Raw genomic sequence first — 21,648 nt, 5'->3', positions numbered from 1 at the left:
ACAGATCTGGTCATGAAGCTACAGAAGCCAGCAGATGGAGATTATTCCAGACATATCACCCCACTGTGAGTCATGAAAAATAGACACCAGCATTCATTAATGCTGCAAACCTGCTTGGCCTGACGTGGGCTGGGTTCAGTGGTCATTGGATTAGAATTTGGAAGCTGGAGCTGACTTCTGTTTGCATCTTCCCTAGATCCTGAAAAAAAGATTTATTCTGTACCAACATATAATAAAGATTTAAAAAGTCAAAATGCAATCAAAGCAAATGAACAGGAATGGTAATTGACTACCTCTCGGAATGTCACACGGGGTGGCAACAGTGCAGTTTCTAAGGAGTAGGTTCAGGCAAACAAATGAAAATATACATCTTCATAGAGTTGTCACTGAAGCTGTGTAAAGCATTCACAGTTTGTATGCATGCTAAAAGTACACATAGGTTCTACTGTGATTAGGTAAGCTAATAGCAGCAGGGTCAGTTCAGGTCCACGGCCTGAGAGGTTCAGGAAGCCCCTGAACCACAGCCTGCTGGTAAGGAACCAGCTTGATACCTCCACAGAGTCTTCCTTTGGTATCTGCTTCCAGCCACTGCTGCAAGGGCTGGACAGGCTTTGGTCTGGTTACTGTGATTGTCCAGCCAGTGAATAGCAAAGAACTTCACTGGAAAGTTTGTTCCATGACAAAGCAGACTCACATGGACTTTAGTTACCAATTTTTTTTTCTTTATTATTCTGAAAAATCAAACTATTTAAAGAAACTTTCAGGTGCTTTATTTAGGTGTCACCTGATGCACATTCAACCAGCCACAGGTTTCCTGAGGCAACTGGCAACAGGCTGTAGCAACAACTGAAAATGCAGGAACAAATCAGGAATGTCATTTTACCTTCAGTCTCTATGAATGTTTTCTGTCTAAAGACATTCTCATTTTATTTTTTCTTGCTACTGCAAAACTGACATTTCAGAAGAAGCTTTAATACTGTCATGTCCTCAGCAAGATAATTAGAAATGAAACTCACATGTAAGTACTTCAGTTGGAAGAAACTGAGTGGAAATGTTTGGAGTTTTTTTCTTTTTGTCCAGGATGAAAAATGAACCAAATACTTTTGTTTCCCCTCTCCCCTTTCCTCTGAAGCAAAAAGCTGCATTTTACTTCTTGTGCTGTCCTGGAGATCAGAGGGGTCAGTCTGGAGTTAGGAAAAAGTCTGCCTGCAGATCAAATTGTCAGGGACTCAAAAGGTATTTTGGCTTTTCTCTTCAGCCAGACCATGATCTGCCCATTGCAACCATAACCCTTTTTGTATGGCCCCTGCAGCTGCTGGGCTATGTCATGGGCTGTGCTCTACCCATGGCCCAAAGACATGGAAACGTTCAGTCTCCTGAAGTGCTGCAGTCACTGGTACTTTTCAGAAACCTGTCTAAGTGAACTCCTGGTCACTGCCAATCTTCAACTCTAAGAAATATGTGAATATTCTTTTTTTTTTTTTTTAAAGTAATTCTGGTTTTCTACATTCTTAACAAAGCCTTACAGCCACCTTGGATGTAGATGCATTACAGCATGCTGGCTGAAGTAGCCTTTTTGTCTTCAAACAGAGCCTTTAGGTATCTCACTACAAATTTCCATTCTTCACTTAAAGCCAAAAAAGTTAATAAGGTGGGCAGCTGTGATGTGTAACCTACTGGGCCATGGCCACAGCAAGAGGGAACATCATGGAAAGACATCACACAACCTGCTAAAGACATGATAAATACATCTCCAAGTGAAAGTGCTGTACTCTGGACATCTGGGTATTTAATTACTGCTTTGAGACAAAAAGAAGTGCTCCACAGGCAAACTATTACTCCTGAGTATGTCAGCTCAAAACAGCTGTATGTTAGCTCTCAAAATAGCTACTCAGGGTCTCTGTATCTGAAAATACTAGCTATTTGCTGGAAAATCCTTCAATGCTGGACAAGAGATAATAATTTGTATAATAAAGATTTAATTTACAAGAATCTTGTCTTTCTTAGTTCATCAGCCCATGTTTTGTGAGATTTTTTGCATTTTCAGTAAGATGAAATATAACTCTCAGACAAGCAAAAAGAACAAGTTGAGTTATAGGCAAAGTAAAACCTTGTCTATCATTATAGTAAAAACAGTGGTTTAGCTTTGTTCTTGCCTGGGTTGCAGCAAAAATAATGAGCAAAATAAAAGGAAAGATAATGCTAATAAAAGAAATCTAGGCAATGAGGATAATACAGAGAACTGTGAAACTACTTTCACAGTCCTTGATGTTGAAACTAGATGATATTTAAGGTACCTTTCAACCCCAACCATTCTATGATTCTATGATTCTATGATTAATGTTAGATTTACAACTGAAAGGGGCAAACTCAATGAGGTTATTGGGGTAAGGTGGAATATCTGTGAGAGATTAGCACTAGACTATCCCATCAACCCAGCTCATGAAGCCCACTTGTTCTTAACCTAGTACATTGAGTGATGTGGTCTGGTGACCTTGGGGGAAAAAAGAAATAAAAAAATAAAATCCCTTCATGATTACACTTTGAGGAATTAAATAATGTGATACTCTGTGCTTCTTATGTAAGAATTGCAATTACATATTAAGAAAAAAAAAAAATGTAACTGTGCAGGCAGTCAGGTGTTGTACCAGTATGTCCAGAGAGGCCACCGAGTCTCCTTCCCTGTAGACATTCACCACTTGACTGGACATGACCCTGAGCAAAGTGATGTAATTGAACTTGCATTCTGCAGGGGTTAGACAAGATAAGTGCTGGAGGTTCCTTCTAGCCAACATAGGACTGTGACTTTTATGAATTTCCCTTATATAAGAATTCAGTGCAACTTTAGTTTTGTCAGAGATTAATATGCTGATTTTAACAGACAGGTGCTTGGTTATTTATTTGCCTGTGATTGTCTGAGCTCAGTGATGTTCTGAAGTGTTCTAAAACATATTTATTTCATACAGTTTTGTAGGAAGGTTTGACTAAATGATGTTGTTAAGTACAAAAAGGTTTCTGTTGCTTAGATATATTGATTGATTGGGTTAATTTTTCATCTGTGTGCTCTCATATGAATAGATGGATTCTGTTACATGATTTTTCAGTTAAATCAAGATGCCCAGTCCTGCTCAGTAATTATTCTTTAAAGCTACATAAATAAATGTTCATAACAGATCCCAAAATATAGGAAAAAAACAGGACTTATTTTTTACACATAAATATATACAAAAGTTTTGGTTCAACCTGAATCCACTTTTTCACTTGTTAGGCTTCCTGAGGAACTAGGAGACAGGCAGACATGCATCTCTGCTGGAAGTTAAAAAACAGTTCTCTCACTACAAGGATGTGCAGTCAGCTGGTGTATCTCAACTAAGAACAATTCCTGGCTGTGAGAGTGCTCTGTTTTGGTCCCATACATAGCTTAAATCACTCCTAGCCTAGGAAGGACCAATTCTCAACTCTTACAAACTTCTCAGGTATAGTTGAGTTAGTATTTCAAAGGCAGTTAAGAATTCAGACTCTCAGAGGCTCAAAATTTGAAAAAGCTCTTCAGTGCCTGTACTAATTTTTAATGTGACCTTTTATTAATTGTAGGAGGAAAAATTGCCATGTATCTCAGTTTCACATGGTTAATATAGGGAAACAACACTGCTGTATCTCATGATGGAGTTGTCTGTACTGAATACACTGAAGGGTGTATTATGCTGAGTTGGGAGTCAGAGAGAGATATTCTCTTGGCTCTCACAGAGCCGTTCTTAGCTGAGATACACCAACTAACTGCACCTCCTTGTAGTGAGAGAGATTTTTTTCTCCTTCTAGCTGAGATGATGAATGTCTGCCTGTCCCCTAGTTGTGGAAATTACAATCCTGTCTACTACTATATTCTGTGAAAATACTGAAGGCTAGTACTTTGTATATTGAAGCTCCAGGAAACTGAATTTAATTGTGTGATTAGCAAAGGGATCTCCAAGGCTTCTTCTCCAGCCTTGGAAGTATGCAGTGCTTGGAAGTATGTACACACAATTGTCTCTGATCGAACTATGCACATAGAATCATAGAATGGTTTGGGTTGGAAGGGACCTTTAAAGACCATCTAGTCCAACCAACTTGCTGTGGGCAGGGACATCTTCAGCTAGATCAGATTGCTCAAAGCCCCATCCAGCCTGACCTTGAACACTTGAATAAGTGCTTACAAGATCAGCATGTCTGAAAGGAAGTTGCTCTGCCAAGGTAAAATTCATATAAGGCTCTCTCTTTGACTCAACATGTCTTAAAAATGCAGTCTTGTGTCATTCTAATTTCTGAGCAGAACAATTTTGGCAAAGAGTGAAAGCCACTGCAAGATAAAATATTGAAAAGTAAAAGCACCCTCGTGTGTTGTTTCAAACAGGCAAGCAGCAGCTTCATGTGTTTAAGATCAAAGGGCAAGTTTTTCCCCATGTGGAAAACAAGTGATCACTTTGTGTATTTAACATTCTGCATAAGCAAAATAGTTGTTTCAGAACCTTTGCAACTCAGTATTTAATAAAATAACTCATTATTGAAACAACAATATTACTGTTGCCAAAGCAATGTCTAAGCATAGCTTTGGCACATGGAAGCCAGACATGTAAGCACCAGGCGTCTTCCTCACAGACATCCCAGGAGAGGAAGGTCCTGCTGTGGGCACTCAAGGTGCTTGCTGCCCTTCCACAGTGCTGCATGCAGCCACTGCTGGTGTGCACTGCAGCTGTACCATGTAGGGACTTCAAAATATCTTGTTTAATGCACAGAGGAAATTGTGTAGTGGTCTTTCCAGTTGGAGTGATTATGAGATAAAAGACCCTGAAAAATTGAGGAAAATTAGTCACATTGTTGGGCTTTGACTGGAGAGGCTCAGACAGAATAAAGGCTTATTGAGAAAAGTAAGTAATCTTGCTTTAGGTCTGAAGACCTAAACAGCTCTTCAAGAAGTGTTCTGTTCTCAAAGCGGTGCATGATACAAAGCCACAAGCTGTTTTTTGTTCCCTCCTCAGCAAGGCCTAGTACTTGACAAACTGTGTATCTGCTCTTAGCTTTGAAACACAAAGAAACTTAAAGCATATGAGGAAATAGGTGAACATCCCACTGCCCCTCACTTTTGAGACTGTACTGCTTTCCTGTCAATATTATATGGATGAGCATAGAGAGGAGATAAGTGCTGCTGTAAGTATGTTAAACTCAGGAAATTTTCACTGTCGTTTGAACACCTCAAGATAGGATTCTTCTTCTTTTGCATTCTCACATGCTTCTGCCATCAGGTTCTGGTCTGTTAGTGCTGCTGCCTACCAACAAGAAAGGGCACTTCAGATTCCAGAAAGTGCAGGACTTATTTAGATTAAGTAAGACAAGACTAATGGTGTGGTATAAAACTGAACACCCTCAAGCTAAAGTGCAGTGATTGATTCTTAGCAGTAAGTTTAATACTAACAGTGCATTATGTTGGAAAAATATTCTGTATTCCATTTATATCCTTGTTTACTACTGGGAGAAAAACTATAGAAAATTAACAGGATTTTCTTTGCTCTGGTGATATTTATGAGTCAGCTCACAATTCCCAACACAAGCCATACTTTCACTGAAGTCAACTGCAAAGTTTCTGTAAAGACCAAAATCCAGCTCTTAGTTATTAGGAATAAATAAACTTAGAGAAGGAAGACCTAGATTTTGGTACATTTAAGACATTTTCAAAAATGTTTACTCTTGATTACTTAATGACATTAGCCTGCCAGATTTAATGAACCCTGCTATTTTTGGCTGCTTGTCTGGATTTCTGTTATAGTTGTAAGGGGCATTGGGGGCTATAGGGTAGCTTGGATTTTTAAATACTGTGTTATGCTTACCACTTTTTTAATTCTGTTGTGAATATATGTTTTTCTTCAGGATAGACTTGCTCTTTCATCCTCCTTTTTAACGCTCCTGAATGGAGTGTTCAAAAACATTCTTCTGTATATTAAAAAGGTGATAAATCATTCCTGTCTTAATTAACCTGCTGAATAAAAGCATCATAAAGTGAGCAGATTAACTGGTATCTATGGTTTTAGATCATTTTGTACAATTCTTCCCAGACATCACAGGCTGATATACACATCAAAACTCTGATGTTTCCACTTGAAATATCTTACTTTTTAAAAATAAATATTTTTTAGAGTGCATTTTATTGTCTTATCTAGTATTTTGGTTAACATGTGTAATAATCACATTTAATGACAGCAAATAAATTGGAATCCCCACAGAAAGCCAAGTGTCCCATAGATTCTTCATCTATCTGTAAAACCAAAGCAAAATCCAATATATAATATACTACTGGAGAAAAATAAGAGAAATGAGGAAATTGATTTATGTTCCAGAGCTCTTCAGTAGGATGGAATATTTTAGGTGAAAAAGCACAACTGAGTCTTGGATGCTTCCCACAGTACTGTCCTATCATAGTCATGTTGGGCTGACTGTCTTAATGCCAAGCATTTTATATGAAATATGTCAAGCAGGCCCCTAAATTTGAATGATTAAGTTCTCAAGCGATTTTTTTCCCCCATCTTAACCTTCCCTTGAGATGTAAAACAACACTGAAATCACAGAATCAGAGAATCAGAGAATACTCTGAGTTGTGAGAGACCCATTAGCATCATCAAAGTACAGCTCCTGGCCCTGCACAGGACAGCCCCGAGAATCACATCATGTGCCTGAGAATGTTGACCTTCTTGAACTCTTCAAGGATTGATGCTGTTATATATCCTCCTGCACTCAGCTGTGAAATATCCTCTTATGTAAGAGGATATTTGTAAATTACAGCTTATCTGTTAAATATACTCATTTGATAGTGTTTTTCCAACACTAACTTGATATCCAGAAGTACCTGTCCATAGCAAAAGATGTACTGGTAAGTCCAGAGGAAAATTTCACCCAAATACGTGGCAACTCCCAGACCATACCCAGGAATTGTCTAGGAAAGTGATATCTTACCCAGGCCAAAATGATTCTGATGGCAGTCCTCAACATTTAATGGTGTAGACCTTCAGCAACCATCAGGAGTACCATTCCCTGTCATATTACTCCAGGGTCCAGCTGAGTCACACTGAGTGGGATTATCTCCAGAGGCTAAGTTAGACAGGCTTATTTTTTTCCTCAACACAGTGTGGTTCCTTAGTTTTAGCTGCCAAAACCATGGCACTGTTGCCACTGGTGGTCATTTAGGCAATGAAGGAGAATGACGTTTGTACCTGTTATAATCAATCATGCCTTGACCTCACCAGAGCCAGAGCTGCACTCAGCACCAAGCAAAAAGGCAACTGTTATTTGTGGCATAAAAAATACCCAGCAGTCCTACAATTTTTCTGTCCTTTTAAATTTACTCTCTTACTTATAAAAAAACCCCAAACATGAGGTAGTAGCAATATTTCTATCTTAAAACCTCAAGACCTGAAAAGCTGATTTTGAAGTGGATTATGCTGGTGATTGCCAGAACACATTTTTTTCTTGCACATTTACACTTTTTTATATTAAGGATTATTTTTCTGTGTAGGAAAAGATCTGAGTACAGCATCTTAGCAAATACTTTTACAGAAAAAGGTTATTTGAGTTCTTCTCTTTGCCCTAGATTGTTAAAAAGGTAGGATAAATTGACTGCAATGAGTAAATGATTTTAAAAAAATATTATATAGTGGTTTTCATTTCTCCAGCTTCATATTGTAATTATTTTTGATTTCTCTATGTCATTATGATAAAGTTTTTATCTTAATTTTGTAAATGTTCTGAAAAAAAAAAATATAAATTCTTCAACCTGTGCTCAGTGATAAAGACAACATAGTTTCTATTCATATTCTAAAATAATTTTCTTATTAGGTACCTGTGGCTGAGCAAAGGTTGCTAGGTGAGCTACTAGACTTATCATTGAGAGTTGGAGCTATTTGATGCAAGAGAAAAAAATACCTGCAGTTTTGTCTAAATACAGATTTTATTTACTAAATTAAGCATTTGCTTTTGAAAATTTTGGTCTAAAAAAAGATCTAGTCTTTGAGAGAGATAAAAGGAGTGTTTTGTCATTTTCTACAGATTTGAAGCACCTGTAAGTGCAAAAGGGAATCTTGGGATGCAAGCCAGTATCATGCTTCCCTATCATTAAAATAGTTAAAAAACGGAAGAACAAATGCTTTATTCTTATTTTTCTGTCAAAAATGTCTCCTGTTGAAGCCAGTGAAAACCTTTTAGAAAATATCTAGGTCAAAAATATCTCTGAGCATTAAACCCATCAGAATAAGCATTTTTTGTTTTATTTTGTTTTCCTTTTAAGCTACTCTGCTTGCTCAAAGAAGAATAATGCCTCTTTTTTTAAAACCTTTTAGAACCCCAGAGAAATTTACTTTGATGTCTTATTTTTCCTGTATGATGGAATGGATTATCAAATGTGGAATATTTAATTAAATGGCTTATTTAATGACACTTTAATTTGTGTCCTGTAGGTATCTGAGCTATTTCATTTGCTTTATTTTGATTACATCTCCTGCTATAACTCTTCATTGCTTTGTCAATATAAGCCAAATACAATCACTTAGCAGACACTGCTAAAAATATGACTCCTTTAAAATATGACAGAAAAGATGAATGTAGACTGACAACACTTTTTTTGACTCTGCAAACTTGCACTCTTTCATTCTTGATAAACTATTCTAATTTTTCAGAATCAATAAATATCCAATAGAGAAATAAAAAATTAAATACTCTTTGAATAAAATTTATTCATCACAGCCTGACAAACCCCACCTTTCTGTTTCAGCTTCACATTCAGTTCTTAAAAAATGTCAAACATGAAATTCAGTTCAAATTTTTATATTTCTGGAAAAGGTAACAATTAACCCAAAGAAAGAATATATTAAAAAGTAAGGTTTGCTGCTGCAAATTTTTTGTCACAAAAAAATTTTATAAAGTTTCCTATCCAGTTTATTTTCCCATTTTTAAACAATGATGTCTTCATCCTCCATTTCTCCACAGACAGGGTTATACTGCTTCTAGATAGAAGGCAGCACAGTATCAAATCCTGAACATGCTACACACTTCCACTTGAGGAAAAGGTTGAAGTGCAAGTCATTTTAAAGAAAGCCTAAAGGAGAAATTTATGAGGTTTTTCTATAGAAGAGCGCTTATTCTCCATGCAGCTTTTGTCAAACATTTTTAACAAATTGTAATAACCTTTGTCATATCTCATTTTCTTGCATAAACAAGTCACGTTGAAACTATAAATGATGGAAAATTTAATCCACATGGCTTGCACTATCAAAACTCTTAAACTGCATTCTTTTCCACCATGTCAGCAGTGCATTATCTGTTTTATAGGAATGTTGAAAAGATTACTTTCTAAGGGAGATACAAAATGTCCTCCTCACGCCTGCACTAGCTGACGTTTTCACTTTCAGTTTTTCCTGTAGCTAGGAAAATGCTTCAGCATTTCTCTTTCTATATCCTGTAAGAGAGAGTATTTCCCCCCGTCTCCAAGAACTGTCTGTTCAGAGACACTGTTCAGAGGCTGTTGGGTGCTGTCAGGTTTCTTCTACCTTCCTGTCTTGATCATGCGTGTCTGCTCTGGAATGCAACGTGGTACACTACCTCTCAGTTCCACAATATGCAATCTTTCTCCTCTGTAGGAACTCAGCGCCTTGCAAACTGTGTGCATCTATAACATAACTCCTAGTCCAGGAGATGCTCATTTTTCTTCTGTCCCCAGCCACTTCATGGGGCATGGAAACCCTGAAGTCTCCCTTTGTCACACATCAAGATGCAGGAGAGTGCTGATAGCATCCAGCCCAGGCAGATATCTCATGGAGGGGAACCCATTTATCAAATATCTGTCTCTGTGCTTTTTGTGAGAACTGTTCACCAGAACTAATAGTCCTAATGAAAGTGTAACAGTGCTACAAAAGACTGTCTTTCCTTCCTTCCTCCCTTTCTTTGTAGGGTTTTTACTGGGTATTGTGTCCATCCAGTACAATCTCCAGCACATTTATTTATCTAATTTATCTAATGCATAAGGTGTTATGCATTCAAAGATTAAAAAATCATATAAAGGTGGCACCTGGGTACTCAACTCAGCAAGATCCTCATCACTGTCAAGAAACATGAGCACTGCCCCTGGCTGTGAGAAGGAATTACTTATGGAGGAGCTCTAATAGATTCTTTGTAGATTGAGACCTCATGAATGCAAACAACTTGCTGTAAGTTGTGTAAGCAACTGTGTTAGTTCTGACTCTGTACCAGTGCAAAAAGACCTCCTTTTTAGTTGTAGTTAAAGTTAGCAAAAGCTTTCAAACATTTTCTGACTTCCATACGAAATCCAGGATAATGGCATTGCCAATGGTTTGTGAACAGTTTTGGTGATAATCCTGAATGCCCTTGCATTTATGGGGATTAAATCAGACCTCAAATAATACTGGAACATAACTCTGGTGGTCTAATCACCTAATTATGCCACTTCAACAGTGATACATTTTTACTATTTACAGAAGAGGCCACAAAACTGTTTGCAGATGTTAACTTTTGATTATTTTAATTCTAGCATTAAATAATGTAGCAAAATAGCTCTTAAATGTCTTCCGTGGGTGTATTTTCTGTCCTTATGATATTCCCTGAGTAATGTTTTAACAATTGCTTTAATCTGGACATACTCCTCCATATGAACAGCCCTTAAATCACAAACTATAGTAAAATTCTGCTGAAAATTAAATAAATAGAGAATTGGTAGACCTTAATTAACCAATAAGAAAAGTTTATGAGGGGCGGATTGATTAAATATCAAAGCTTCTGACTTATATTATCTTTCATAAACTGGCTTTTCTCCAATTAGTGTAGGCTTCCAAGACCAGGGGATCAAGATGAAAGGATCTGCAACAAAACTGATTACTGCTGAAACAAAATGGAAGTTGCTGCTTTTGATAAAATACAAGGCTATGGCAGTACTTGAATAATTTTGTGGGAAGTTGCTGCCTAAGGCATATGTTTTACTGTCTGATACTGAATGCATGAGGAACGACCATCTGTTTTTTTCAGCCTGAACAATTATACGATCCAGATTGAACCACTAGAGGCCAAATATAATTGCTCTGTGTTTTGCTTTGTGCTACTCTCTACCTACAGCAGTATCCTCTTGTACAGTGTGTATCATAGCGCACAGCTCAAATGATGGCATGTGAAAATACTTTTTCTTCTATTCAGGCTTATAGAATTGCTATCCAGGGCTTAATGCAATCCACCACACTTCATCTGTGGGTGGATATCTGTTCATGATAGGAAAGAAGAGCTTCTGAGAAACTTTGACCACTTGAGATGTTTGAACCTTAGGAATTTTTTTTGCTGGATAGATCTTAGTTGAACATCCAGCTAAGTGAAAGGTGGTGCTGCATCCTTCGTGCCTTCAGCTGTAGCTGGGGAAAAAGAAGAGGTGCTTTCATTGCACAGCCTGAGTTAACAGATTGCATTAAAAAAGATAGTAAATCCTGACTATTAGTGTACTTTGAAGGAAAGCACCTATATATAAATTAATGAAAACATTCCAGTTTTGTTGCAACTGCTGTGTTTTACAACACCAAAAAGTATGCTTTTAGTTTTGCCAGGCTAATAGGACTGGGTTTCTCCCCTTCCCAAAAGTGCTTATAGTCTAATTTTAGACATAATTTTCTGAGTGGCAATAAAAAAAGTGTTAAGTGTTGGAGGGAGGAATGAGGAATAGAGGGGCAAGATTTGAATGTGTGGATGGATAAATGCCAATATTTTTCCTTTGTCCTTTAATAATAGTAATTAATAACAATGCTCTATTCCTTTTAGAGTTTCCGGAAAAACTGAGAACAAAAGTTATAGAACTTTGGAAAAATTTCTTTCCAAGACTATTCTTATGTGTTGCTGTGAGGATTGTTTCTGCTTTGCATGAATAACCTCAGAACCATGTCTGCCAGGTGCTGATCTACACTGCACCTGGCTTTCCTGAATATTTGTCTTTATTTTGATTAATATGCTGGTTAACTGTACTCATTCCTGACTCAGTTTTTCTGTCTATTGAGAATTAACACTGCCCACAGTGATGTTCTAAATCACAGTTCTGATGAACTGTGGCAGAGCAAGTGGTGGGTGATCGGAGTATGGTTTTGTGACTGCAAGACTGGGATACGACTTAAAAGATTCAGGTTTATTCCACATATAAAGACTTTCTGTGTAGCCTTTGGCAAATCCCTTACCTTTACTGTGCTCTCCAACTGTGATATGGGAACAAGGAACTTTCTTTCTTCCTACTGTGTCTGTTTTCTATAATTATGCTGTAAGAGATCTCTTCCAAGTCAAAACTTGTATTGTGTGTTTGGACAAGACCCAGTACAACTGGGCTTCCAATTTAGTTGGTATTGTAGGAATAGAACCAGATAAGAGCAATTTTTAGTACCTAAACACAAAGGAAGTAAGAAAATATCATTTTAATTGATTTGGGTCTAAAGAAATTCAGCAAAAGGAAATTATATTCTTTTAACATAAATTCTTAGTCACTTCTTAATTTTTTTTCCCCTCTGTGAAAGCCTTAATGAGGAAAAACCACATTTACGTCTATGTCAGTAGCATGTAGTTATAGGGGAGTTAAGATGGATTTTTGTCACTTTTCATAGAATCATAGAATTGGATGATTTGGGTTGGAAGGGACTTTAAAGATCATCTAATTTCAACGCCCTGCTATGGGCAGAGAACCTTTTGCTAGATCAGGTTATTCAGAACCCTATCTAGCCTGGCCTTGAACACTTTCAGGGGAGCAGAGTCTACAACCTCTCCAGGCAATCTGTTCCAGTGCCTCACCATCCTCATAGTAAAGAATTCCCTCTTTCAGCTCAAAGCTTCCCCCCTTGTCCTATTACTACATGCCATTCTAAAAAGTCCCTCTCCAGCTCTCTTGTAGGCCCCATTATATACTGGAAGGCTGCTACAATGAGCCTTCTTTTCTGAGGGGAGGGCTGAACAACCCCAACTCTCTCAGCTTGTGCTCGTAGTAGAGTTGGTCCAGCCCTGTGATCAACTTCGTGCTCTCCTCTGGGAAAGGAAACATTCCAATAGGCCATCACCTTTCTTATATTGAGGCCTCAGAGCTGTATGCAGCTCTCCAGTTGGGGTCTCACAAGAGCAGAGCAGAGGGGCAGAATCAGCTCCCTTGACCTCTGGTCACACTTCTTTTGATGCAGCCCAAGATGTAGTTGACTTTCTGGGCCATGAGCATGCATTGCCAAGTCACGTTGAGCTTTTTGACTAAAAACACTCCCAAACCTTTCTCTCTAGGATTGCTCTTGATCCATTCTCCGCCCAGCCTGTACTTGTGCTTGGGATTGCATGAGTCTTGAATGAGTCTTTTATGGAACCTTGAAGCATGTGCTGATCTTCACCTTTCTGTAGTCTAGAAGATAAGACTGGACTGGACAAGGGGGTGTGACAGATATGCACTTTACACTCGTGGATACTACATTTATTTACAGTCCTTAATAGAACTTATATGCAAGCTCCTACCATACTTGATTTTCAGAATAGAACTTCTCCCCAGCAGTGAAGTAATACGCTGCAAAAATGTGCCACCAATGTCTTATTGCATTGCACATTGAGATTTTCTATAGAAACTCTGAAGACTGGACTTACATTTTTATCTAATGTATTGGATGTATTACAGCACTACTATTTTACAGCACTATGGCAAGTCCATATGTTATATGAGTAAAAGTAATTGCAGCTCCTGAGGCACAAGTGGGCACAGATGCCATAATATATTAATGTTTGTATCCAGTAGTTGCAAACATAGAATTATTTAGGCTGAAAAAGGTCTCTTTGAGTCATCCAGTCCAACTTCCTCCTCAAATCAGAGTTTACCTCAAAGTCAGACCATGACTTTTTCAGCCAAGTTCTGCAGTCTTCAGGGACAGAAGTTTCACAGTGTGATGTGTTGACCCTGACCTCAGTGCCCACCAAAGCAGCTCTATCATTCCCCATCCTCAGCTGGACATAGGAGAGAAAGTATAACAAAAGGCTCATGGGTCAGGATAAGGGCAGGGAGGGATATGTATCTGTATTAATTACAATGCCTATTCATGCTGGATTAGAGCATCTGCTAATGAGTCCCAGAAATTTAGACAAAAGTCAAAGACCTGCATGACTGACAAGTGTTTTAAGAAGGAAGTTAGCAAAACTTCGGTAGAATCAATTATTACTCGCTACTGATTAGTCAGTTCGTGATATTGTGGGTGAAATGAACCTCTTTCCTCATCCAGTTCATAGATGGTTTCACTAGCACAGTGGTATTGTTGGTGGTGAAGGAGTACAAGCGGAAAGGATAATCCTTACCATCAACAGTATAGTTCTCAGAGCAACACCAGTTCTGCAGGCTCATGTCCGAAAATACCACACGTGCTGCAAGCTATTATGATTGGACATGAGATACGCAAGAATTTCTGCAGTGATACCAATTTTTTGCATTGTCACAAAAAGATTTAGCAACATGGTGGGTTTTCTTGCCTGCGTGTATTCATTAGTATCATGAAGCATACAGGCTCATATGAACTCAAAATTTGTGGTCAAGGTTTCCTGATCGTAATTGCATGGCTTGTGTAAGACTTTCTTAATTGTTCTTACTGCTTCAACAGATTCTGTGACATTAAATTTGTTCCCAGAATGGAGCCTGTTCATTTAGGAAAATGATGCCATAGCTCTACCACTCAGCTTCTGGTAGTTTGTACATGAAATCTGTTGTTTAGAAGGAAGGAATTTCATATGGACAGATAGGTGCAATATGTAACCTAACTCTTTGGTAAGCTTGTGCAGCAGATATTTCTGGTCAGTTGTAGGAGAAATTATTTTTCAGACCAGGAAGAGGCCTCTCCCATTGAAGATCTTTAGAGACACTAAGGGTATCTGGACTGCATAAAGGTACAGGATTGTGATAGCAAAAGTAACATCTCTATAGTGGTCATTTCTCCAAGAAAACCACATGCTTGTTTTGTTAATTCTAGGAGTGCTGCGTGGAAGCATGTAGATTTAGTAAAGGGTTATTCTAATTGTCTTTAATGAATTAGGTTGAGTAGCGGTTCAATTCCCCTCTATTAATGAAGACTGTTCATTGACAGTCTTCTATTGATGTTGGTGAGGGAGGATCAGTATAGATACTGGGTCAGATTCTGAAAAGTATTAACAAATATTAATATTCTTTCTTTTTCAGTTTTCTCCTTGTGTTTGGTTGCTTGATTTTGTCCGTGTTTTCTACTATTCCTGAACACACAAAACTTGCCTCTGGTTGTCTCTTCATTTTGGTAAGTGAAAATTCTAAGTATAAGACAGTTTTGTAGATACTTTTATATATATTCAAATCCTCCATGGAAAAAATAATATAACACCTGAACACTTATAAAAAAAATCAAACTTTTCATCAGAATAATGAAAAAATGACAAAATAGAGGATTCTGCCATTTTTTCTTTAAAAACAGGTCAGATTTTATGGCAGTGCTAATAATTTACTGTATTGCATCCCCTTCTTCCCTTGAGAATTGCTGTGGTTTATAACTGATAGTTTTCCTACTGCAGTTAGGCATTGAGCGAGCATGAAAGACCTTTGATATTGCTACTGCCATTTATAAAGTCAGTGTGTAGTAAGAGGCACTTATACTTAAAATAGGCAATAATTTTGGTATCTTAGATACCAATTTCTGCTAGCTATTGGTAGATACTGACATTTTAGTGGCATTTGCTGCAGTAGGATGGGAAAGTTTCATTATTTCTTCATAATACAGGCTTTTCTATTATGTTTATCTCTCCTTTTTCCCTTTTGAGGTACATATAACTGGCTTTAGTCCCTAAAAGTGCTTAACATTTTTCATGCATTGTATGGACGGCACTTTATTCATCTGCTTCTTGATGGGCCATTTAGTTCTGCAAGGTGGTAGTGATCATTAAAATGTCACTATATACCCAGAGTTACCATGGTTATTTCAGTTCCGTGTATGCAGCAGACTGTGACTTATTAGGTAGTGCCTGAGGTGGAGTAACTGTTGACAAATGCCAACATTTTTAATTGTCACCACTGCATATTTCCAAAAGCCCTGGTCTTCAGAACAGCTCCCTAATTAATTATGGCGTGAGCAGGCTGATAAGCATCATTATGGTGTATGCCATGTCTCTACAACACAAAGGGCCACTGTATCAAGAACTAAATGTCCAGAGGTGCAGATATGTGGTGTTCTGCTCCATTGGATGGTTTCTTAGCAGGGCTAATTAGAGAGAGCCATGTTAAATGTTACATTTTTCTTCCTAGCCATACTAGCACTTTTTCTTTCTCTGAAGAAAAGATCAGGTGACATCAAACCAGCCAAAAGTGATCAGATTTAATCGTACACTAATACCTTGACTCATTATTTACAGAACTGAACAACACTTGGCAAATGTAAGTTTGTTTGAATGTTCTGCAGCTAGTTGTATTATTGTAGGTGATACAATAATTGCTAAGGAGTTTTTTAAAGGAAACAGGAAAATTTGATTAGCCTGAAAATACCATATTTGTAATAGCAGGTGCTTTTGTGACAAGTAATCCATTTGCCTGTATACCCATGCACACTGGTTGCAGAAATGCCATTTGTTCTGACATAAAATATGCATTTCCCATGAGCCACATATTTGTTGATTGTGTTGGGACACTCACCACAGCTAATTTCTCAGCTGGCTGATGAAAAGATTCCCTGTGTTTTGCCATGGGTCTCACAGGAATCAGCATGTGGCAGAGTTCTGTGAAGTCCTGGTTTTGCTCCCAGTCTGGGCAGAGGTGTGGTGATCTCTGCTTGCTGATACACCAGTTCTTGTGGAGATGTCCATCAGCAGAGTGGAGCTGCTGTGTCTGCTGTGGGAATCTCCAGTGCTTTTTGCTGTTATGGTTTCAAAGATAAACTTAGTCCATCTTAACAGTTGTGACTGTGCAGCTGATGGTATCCTCTGAATACAGAACTGGCCTCAGTGAGGAAGAGGATACATGGTTAATCCTTGAAACATCAATACTAGCCTGGTCCAACATTTCTATGCTATAGCCTGGTGTGTTCAGCAAACCCTTGGCAGGAATAACCTAGTGCTGACGAATTTTGCATCTCCTGCTGTGGGTCTCTAATGGAGAAAAATATAAACACAGCAAAGGATGGAATTCCAGAAGCAGGCTAAAGCTGACTGGTTCTTTGCAGTTTGCTGATGCATGACTTGTTCCTTCTCTGCATACTGCAGGTGATATTAGCAATGTTATCAAAGCAGGCTTTTGCAGGTGCAAACCAAGAGGAAAATACATCCCTCCGTTCAGGAACAGTTGTTTTGGCTGTGCCAATATTTGAGTTTTCACAACCTTTTCCTTGCAGTGATTCACATGATTCTTACAAATCATTTAGTAAGACAGCTGTATTAACTATCAGATCTGGTTTAATACTGGTTTTGCTTCATGCTTAAGATGGAAGATGTATGTTTATTTTCTAATGAAGTACTGTACAAATACAACAATCCATAGAGCTGCCTGCTGGGTTTCTGTGAACTGTTTGCTTTGCAGATTTATTCCAGATGGTCCACCCTACAGCCATGTTAATTGGCTAAAAAGCTAATGTAATGTTCCTTCAGTTTAATACCTGAGCTGCTGTTTGTGCTGTCACCTGTGGCTTTTGACATATTGCAGCTATTCAGGTACACAGGGAGGTTAAAGAAGGAAGTGCAGATGAGGTGAGAAAACCTTTCCCTTTTTCTGAGAAAGGCCAGAGGAGCTGAGGTGGTTATTCTTCTGCAGTCAGAGAATTCCATTAATTTGCCCCAGCCTCACCTTATAGGGGAGCAGAAAACATATCTCCTAATCACTGCATCCTAAATACCCTCTCAGAAAGGTACAACGGGTTATATGTTAGCTCAAAGTAAATAATTATTTAGGAAAGCAGTAACAGAGGAGGGCTTCTGATAAATGCCTGAACTCTGCTTCCAGAGCAGAGGCAAACCTGCCCTGCTGCACTGTGTCAGACCCAGCCAGGGCTTCAGCTCTGGCATCCACACAAGTACTACTGTGTTCCGAGGCATCTTCTCCTTATCAGGGGGCCTGTCAAGGGAAACGCCTTTAATATTTGAATTTTAATCTTAAAATGAAAGTCCTGCAGATAGGTTAAGCACATGTTACAGGCCCTGAAGTTGGATTCTTACATCAGTAATTAATTTGGTTAGATTTGTGTCCAGAGATAGTAAGACTAACCAGGAGGAGAGCATCAGATAAAACTCCTTATACCTAGAATGATAATTATGCTTTAGCCTCTTCTGTGCACACAACTTATGGCACTCAGGCTGTAGCAGTGATACATCCCAGACAGGCAGTAGAATAAAATCTACTTCAGCATCAAAAATAAACCACAAGCAGCTTAAGAATCCAACTAACACAGCAAGAAAATAATCTTTGGTGTATTGCTGATCTACAAGTACATTTACTGGCACTTTATCAAATAATAAACACAAGAGAAGTAAAACTGAGGCTGGAAAGGCAAAATCAAATCTTTTGGGGAAGATAGCCAAGAAGGAATATTATCTGGAACTGGAGGTCATTCACTGTCTTGACCAAACTCTCTACATTTTAAGTTTTTTAACTAAAGCTGAAAGTTATGTGAAATTCTGGTTTGCTTCTGTTTTTTTACTGTCATTTCAACAAAATAAATAAAGTAATTTGAGTTGACCCATGAAGCTCTGACAATCTGAGACGTAAAAACTAAGGTCTTGGATCAGTTAAATGCTTCATTTGAACTGGCATAAAATATGATTTGTATATTTGATTATTTGAGAACTTCTGACTAAAAGTAAGATTGAGGCTGCAGGAAAAAAATGTAATTTTTATTTGAAGTGACAAAGCACCCCATTCTTTTCATAATTTTCATTTTTAGTCAAGATGGAGAGATTGAAAAACACAGGTGAATTTCTTCAGGACTGGTTTTATCAAATCTGTTTTCTGTTTTTCTCTAAAAATGGCTAAGGCAGAAAGCCCAATTTTGTAGGATAAGGACCTCCAAAAATGTACTCTAGGAACACAGTCTTCAGGCAGAACTAGCTCCCAGATATGAAAGCAGACAGCATGCATAGGATGAAGCTGGTTTCTGCGTGTACTGTGGTCACTCACGTGAATGCAAAAGGAGAGTCTACTAAGTGCTTCTAGCAATTATTATCTTTCTAGTATTTATTTTTTTCTTCCAACATTTTGGCAAGAAAAAAAAAGTAGAAAAAGGATGTGCTTTGATTTAAAACATAGGATATAGCTGCCCCATAACAGGCAAGCACACATTCAGTTTTTCTCTGCTCTAGAAGAGTAAATCCACCCACAGGAATGTAATTGTATAAATCCACTACAAAATTTTAAAGCTGAGCAGAGTTTATTTAAAAAAGGCACCGTGTTCAATTCAAAAAAAAGTGGCATTTTTTCAGTTTAGATTGTACCAAAACTTGAATCCTCTTGCCATGCTTGGATGAAAGACTACCAGACCTGATACAGGACTAAAGGGATGACTCTGTAGGACCAGCTATCAAGGCCTTAAAAGAAAAACTGAATGATATTGAAAGATTTCAATTATAGATACATTTCTTAAAAAGGTGGGGTATAGACCATGTTATTGCAGTTTTGTTGAGTGTTCTTCTGAGAGAAACAGATTAACTGATCCCTGCGCCAAAAAAAAAGTGAGTTTGTCAAAACTCAAAATTAGTATTTCTTAAGGAAGACTAATTTCCAATGTTTTCTTTCCCAAATTGAACCACAGCTTTGAAATTTCAAAATTCTTCATAGAAATCTCTGGAAAATTACATTAGACATACAACACTGATCAGAGACAGAATAAGAGAGGGAATTACAATGTTGATAACATCAACACCTTCATGTTTTCAGTCCTGTTTAGATTCCAAAACACTGATATTACAATAAGGTGATAATGTGAGTAAAAAACAATTTAACCATATCATAATAAACCAGCTGTTAGCTTTGAAAATTATCTTACCTTATAATATATAAAATATTGTGATAAAATATTATTATAATAATATTTATATGTTATATTCTAATATTATAGCATATTATAAATATTTTCATGCCTTTGCTGATTAAATTGATACTCTCCTTTTATGTATACTGATTTCACCAAATGAGAGCTTGTGTTGTTATAAAAATTTGGAGCTGATCTCATTAGAACTGCTTGTGAATCTGTGTGCAAACAGAACAGACTTCCCACTGGAATTTAGATGCTGGATGCACTTAAAAGTTATTAGAAGGAAATCTGACAGGCAGCAAAAACTAAAATGAAAAGGTGGAGTTATTTAAAAACAGTGGATGTCCTCAAAGCTGTAATTCTTCTGCCAGAAGGAAGTGTTGGCACTCCCAACCAGAAAAGCTCTATAACAAACAAGTACACACTGTAGCTATGGAGAGAGATGAAAGTAACCATAAAAATTATTTCATAACAACAGAACGCAGCATGGCACATAAAGCTTTGAATGTTTCTGTATATTGTCAACAGAAGGTATATATGTATTGTCAACAGTGCTGAGGATGATAAATTCACTTCAACACATCAGAGAATAAACAAGTCTCAATACTGGCATAAGCTTATTATTGATATGGTTCTGGGATTGGTTATATTGTCCGTAATTTTTTTTTCCTTTCTTTTCTTTTGTTCTCTATTAAGCAGAAATAACCTTTGTAAAGAAAAGATTGAAAACTCACACATTGAAGAGAGTAGTTTTCCTATTGTAATTAAAAATGCAATATATTAGAGTTCTGCTGGGAAAACTTAAATGGGTTTGATGACTAACAATGACTAAAACTGCGTTATTATATGTGATCTGCAATCAGGACAAAGGAAAATCTCATAACTGAATTACTTGAAGAAGGTAGGATAAGTATGAACAGTTACTTCAAGTGCTACAGCATTCAGCAGCAAATACAGTAGAAAGCAAGAGAGATTTTCAGTCACTACCAGAGCAAGTCAGGCAAAACTGCCAAACAATTATGCTTCAGCAAGAAATCTGCATTTACTGTGCAATGTTAAGATCACTGGAGTTGCCACAAGTCAATGGCTGCTGGATGAAATATCATCCACGAAATTATTTTCTGTTTCTCTGAATGAACAGGGCATGTATAAGAGAAATGAGTCTCCACTCTGAAGTGAAGAAAGACGCATGGAAATAGCAAAACCACAAACAGTGTTAAATGTAGCAAATTCATGACTTGGTAACAATTTCAACATTGAAATTACTAACTTGTAGTAAGAAAACCAGCGCTGATTTTCTAAATGGCTACATTATACTCTGTTTTATTATTGTTATATGTTCACATATGACAGCTGTCACTTAGCTTATCTTGTTGATGTCATTATATGGCTAAATGCAGAAAACCAGGAGAGAAGGTACTTGTACTGTGAGCAATCAGTTTCTGATTCCCTTTATTTCCCAAAACAAGGAAGATTAGCATTCAAAGGTGGAGATCACATTCTTAAGAGGGAAAGGACTGTTCACATTATCTGGAAAAGAGCATTTTAACCAGCCATTCAAGGGGCTGCTTTCTCTAGGTGAACACAGAATCTCGAGGAAGATTTTGAGATTAAGAGTGGA

The 21,648-nt window shown here is 37.6% G+C and overlaps 1 protein-coding gene across 4 annotated transcripts in view; it reads left to right on the top strand.

Annotated features, from left to right (window-relative positions):
- KCNQ5 (potassium voltage-gated channel subfamily Q member 5) overlaps nucleotides 1-21,648 on the top strand; it is a 275,042-nt gene that overhangs the window by 174,874 nt on the left and 78,520 nt on the right. For all 4 annotated transcript variants that reach the window (XM_027884187.1, XM_027884186.1, XM_027884188.1 and 1 more), the window contains exon 2: nucleotides 15,233-15,323. In XM_027884187.1, coding sequence (XP_027739988.1) covers nucleotides 15,233-15,323 — 91 coding nt within the window. The remainder of the gene's footprint in view (nucleotides 1-15,232; nucleotides 15,324-21,648) is intronic.

Source organism: Empidonax traillii, unplaced genomic scaffold, assembly GCF_003031625.1.
Source record: "Empidonax traillii isolate 1590-97213 ecotype Southwest subspecies unplaced genomic scaffold, ASM303162v1 scaffold139:size1643147, whole genome shotgun sequence".
NCBI classification, from domain to species: Eukaryota; Metazoa; Chordata; class Aves; order Passeriformes; family Tyrannidae; genus Empidonax; species Empidonax traillii.
Note: the sequence above shows the minus strand (reverse complement) of the source record. Positions and strands in the feature narration are given on the sequence as shown.